This window comes from Onychostruthus taczanowskii, unplaced genomic scaffold (genome assembly GCF_017590055.1).
Source record: "Onychostruthus taczanowskii isolate IOZ18803 unplaced genomic scaffold, ASM1759005v1 scaffold74, whole genome shotgun sequence".
NCBI classification, from domain to species: Eukaryota; Metazoa; Chordata; class Aves; order Passeriformes; family Passeridae; genus Onychostruthus; species Onychostruthus taczanowskii.
The window spans coordinates 1,287,272-1,291,442 of NW_024505229.1; the positions used below are offsets into that span (position 1 = coordinate 1,287,272).

Genomic DNA, 4,171 nt, shown 5'->3' on the forward strand with positions numbered 1-4,171 from the left:
CTGTAAACATCAACACTGAGGTATTAGAAGTAATAAATAATAAATTCAACTATTACAAAAATAGCTCTTAAATACAATATTAAGCTGGAAGTTATTGTAACTCTTAACCTGAACCTTGAGATAACTTAATTTGAGCTCTTGCAGCCTGAAGTGATTTTTAAACAGGATTTGGTGTGGAAAATGCAGACCCAGGGGCGCTCTCAGCTCCTTCTCTTCATTGTTAAATATTTTTCAATGTAGTTGATGAAGATGTCAAACTCTCCCATGGCCTTGTAGATTCCATTCTTCTTCATCTGCAGGGAAAGCCAGGGGTGTTCAGTGTGGCTGGCACAGATATGGGATGTCCAATGCCTGGACAAATTCTCCTTCCATGGACACCTCCAGCTTCTCTGCCCAATCCCCTGGGAATTCCAGAATTCCCACCCTTGCTCCAGAATTCCCACCAGATTCTTGCTCTCTGCTGCAAGAATTTGTGTGATTCCAGACTTTTTTTGGGTTCTGTTCCCCCTCTCAGCCTCTGCCCTGCCGTGGCAGCAGCTTCCCCCCTTTCCTTACCCTGCTGAAGGTCTCCTTGACGTGCTTCATGCTCCTGCTCCTCTCCTCACAGGTGAAGAATCTGTGCTGCAAAGGGACACCAGCACGGCCTCAGCCCCAGGAGTCCCTCCCCAGGGCTCACTGGTGGCTGTCCCCTCCTCCTGTCCCTTGTCACTGCTGCTCCCCACCTTCCCTGCCCTGTGTGCCCGCAGGCAGCAATTCCAGCTGGAAGGAGCCTGGAGTGACCCAGCCCGGGCTCCCAGCCTGTCCCCAGCCCTGTGTCCCTGCTGCCAGTCCCTGGGGACAGCAGCTCCCTGTGTGGGACAGGGTTTGTCCCACCTGCCCCCATGCTGGGCTCATGGCCACACCAGGAGTGATTTCAGCAGCTCCAGCGTCCAGGTAAGGGACAGATCCCCTCCTGCCCTCCCTTTGCGTCTGCTGCCAGGCTGGTGCAGGGCTGGCTACACCATCATCCCTGAACTGCTGTGAGCACAAACCCCATCCTGGATCCCACAAACCCCATCCTGGACCCCTGGACCCCACAAACCCCATCCTGGACTCCTGGACCCCACAAACTCCATCCTGGACCCCACAAACCCTGCCTGCCTGGACCCCTGGATCCCACAAATCCCATCCTGGACTGCTGGATCCCACAAATCCCATCCTGGACCCCACAAATCCTGCCTGCCTGGACTCCTGGATCCCACAAATCCCATTCTGGACCCACAGATCCTGCCTGCCTGGACACCTGGATCCCACAAACCCCATCCTGGACCCCTGGACCCCACAAACCCCATCCTGGATCCCACAAACCCCATCCTGGACCCCACAAACCCCATCCTGGACTCCTGGACCCCACAAACTCCATCCTGGACCCCACAAACCCTGCCTGCCTGGACCCCTGGATCCCACAAACTCTCCCTGCCTGGACCCCTGGATCCCACAAACTCTGCCTGCCTGGACCCCTGGATCCCACAAATCCCATCCTGGACCCCTGGATCCCACAAACTCTGCCTGCCTGGACCCCTGGATCCCACAAATCCCATCCTGGACCCCTGGATCCCACAAACTCCATCCTGGACCCCACAAACCCCATCCTGGATCCCACAAACCCTGCCTGCCTGGACTCCTGGATCCCACAAATCCCATTCTGGACCCACAGATCCTGCCTGCCTGGACACCTGGATCCCACAAACCCCATCCTGGACCCCACAAACCCCATCCTGGACCCCACAAACCCTGCCTGCCTGGACCCCTGCTCCTCCACCCCACGCCACGCCCGGAGCTGCCCTGCTCCCAGCAGTGTCCCCGTGCTGCTGAGCCCCACTCACACAGCGCCTCATCATGGCTCTCAGGCTGAGCAGGAGGTTGCCCAGGTCGCCCATGCTGTGCTGGTGCTGGGTGCTGCTCCTCATGGCGCTGGGCAGCACCTCGTCCACGTAGAACCCCATCATCTCCGACACCGACTGGCAGCCGAGGCTCCCCTGGGGACACGAGGGGCACCTGCTTGGGGACGGCCACCAGCACCAGGGGTGGGTTTGTCCAAACCAGAGCAGGGTGTGGGAGCCACGCTGGCCATGGGGCAACCTCGTGCCAGCCCTGCCACAGCCACATGTGGCCCTGCAGCGTGGCAGGGCCAGCCTGGTGTGGCAGCAGCATATGTCCCCCTTTCCAGCTGGCTTTCCTTCTAATGAAACGCCTGCCCCAGGATGGGGAAGGAGGAGGAACCCACAAGGGAATGAGATTCTTACCTTGATTTCCTCCAGCAGGTCGGAGCTGAGCAGCTGGATGCTCAGGTCGTCATCTTGTGATTGCTGGGGGAGGATGGAATTGAAAAATGAGCTTTTCACTCTTTCCATTTCCTAACAAATGATCCTTCTCTTGTTTGCATTTAGGGTGTCCCTGCAGCAGAGGCAAAGGGCACCCAGTGCAGGTGTGGACAGAGCACGGGGGCACCAGGCAGAGGGGTCACTGCTCCACAACCTGGCAGCACAAGGACTGCTGGATCAGGCCAGCAAGAAAATTAAATCACAGCCTTTGGTGCCACTGGGTTTGTCCTAGTGAAACTCCTCGGGCTGAGCTGCAGGGGTGGTGCTGTCTGAGGGTGCTGCTGCAGACTGCAAAGCTCTCCAGAGGGGTGGCAGAGCCCTGGCAGCCCCTGGCAGCCCCCCAGCCTCTCTGCCAGGGCAGCAGGGCTCCATCCCCCTGGTGTGGCTGCCCCTGTTGAGGGGGAAATGGGAGTTTGTTGTCGTGGCTCCAGCTGCAGTGGGGTGAGCTGGCACCATTCAAAGAATTAAAGCCTCAAAAGCTGTCTTGAGAGGTTCAAAATATTCCTTCCCAGCATTATCTGGGGGATTCACAGGCAGCTGAACATCTAAAATCTTGGCTGTGCTCATTTGATAACACAAGCCATGACACGAGCTTGAGATTTATCTGGAGAATTATCTCATTTTATTGCTAAAACACATTGACATGGACTAAAACAGCAACAGGGCTGTGACCAAGCACCTCCATCAGCCACGGCAGATGCTCTGAAGGCGTTGGGAGCTGTTTGCTCAGCAGCCCTGAGGCTCCTGAGATGCAGGGCAGGGACCTTGCACAGGCACCAGTGCAGGTGTTGTGCTCCACCCCTCATAAAACACCCTGTGCAGGTTTTGTTGCTCTTTCAAAGAAAAAAAATCTGCAGCGAAAGATTTCCCTTTTCACCTGGCACTGACTTCTGCAAGGCTGGACCTGGTTGCCCTGAAGAAAAAATGATTTCCTTCCTAATAATTCAGCGATTAACTTGGTTTGCAATATTTCGGGGGAAGCTTGGTTAGAAAGGTTTGCAGAGGTTCATTGTGAAACCTCGAGTTCATTGTTAATGAAAAAAGTAGGAAGAAAAGCCTGAAAAAGATTTTCTCTCAGTGAGCAACAAAACCGAGCTGCTCTTAACGCAACTCAGCCAAATCATTTCTGCTGGGAGGAAACTCTTCCCCCTCCTCCAGATCCCAGAACTTTGCAGAAGAAAGGTAAAAACCAGAAGAGAAAATAACGATACTTACAAAATAATCCTTAATTTCCTCAAACTTGAGCCGGAGCTCTTTGAGCCTGGCGGGCAGGAGCTCGGGGAAGCGGAGGCAGGAGGGCTGGGCGCGGGCGGGCGCGGTGCCCAGCAGCAGCAGCAGCAGCAGGGTGGGCACGGCTGTGCCCCTGCAGCAGGTCCTCATGCTGTGGGGCAGGGCTGCTCCCCTCTGCTGCACCTCTGGGCTGGATCCCCCAGGAGGCTACAAAGCAGATCTGCAGCTTTCACCTTGATGGAGCCCCTAATTTATACATCACTCCATTTCCTCTCCCCATTTCCTGACGAGCAATATTGGGGTTTTAAGTCAGTATTAAGCCCAAATGTCACTTGGGTTTCCCGTCAACTTGGGTTTCCTGTCCTCTCCTCACACCCCATCAATTTTTTTGTGCTTAGACTCTGCATTTTTTTTTTTTACATTGCTTGTTTCTTGTAAATTTAGCTGTGGCTGAGGAGGAAAGCTGCAGAGACACACAAAGAAGCCAAAGTTCTGTGTGATGCTCATTTATTCTCACAGTTCCATTTTTTATTTTTAGATCAATGTTATATTGTTAGGGGAAAAAAAAAAAGTGTTGC

The 4,171-nt window shown here is 54.4% G+C and overlaps 1 protein-coding gene across 1 annotated transcript; it reads right to left on the reverse strand.

Moving 5' to 3' along the window:
• Positions 1-200: 200 nt before the first annotated feature.
• Positions 201-3,743, reverse strand: IL10 (interleukin 10). The gene is made up of 5 exons (XM_041422716.1): positions 3,579-3,743; positions 2,286-2,348; positions 1,866-2,018; positions 556-621; positions 201-293 (listed from the first exon to the last, which is right to left on the reverse strand). Exons 1-5 carry the CDS (start codon positions 3,741-3,743, stop codon positions 201-203), a joined length of 540 nt encoding a protein of 179 aa, XP_041278650.1.
• Positions 3,744-4,171: the final 428 nt, after the last annotated feature.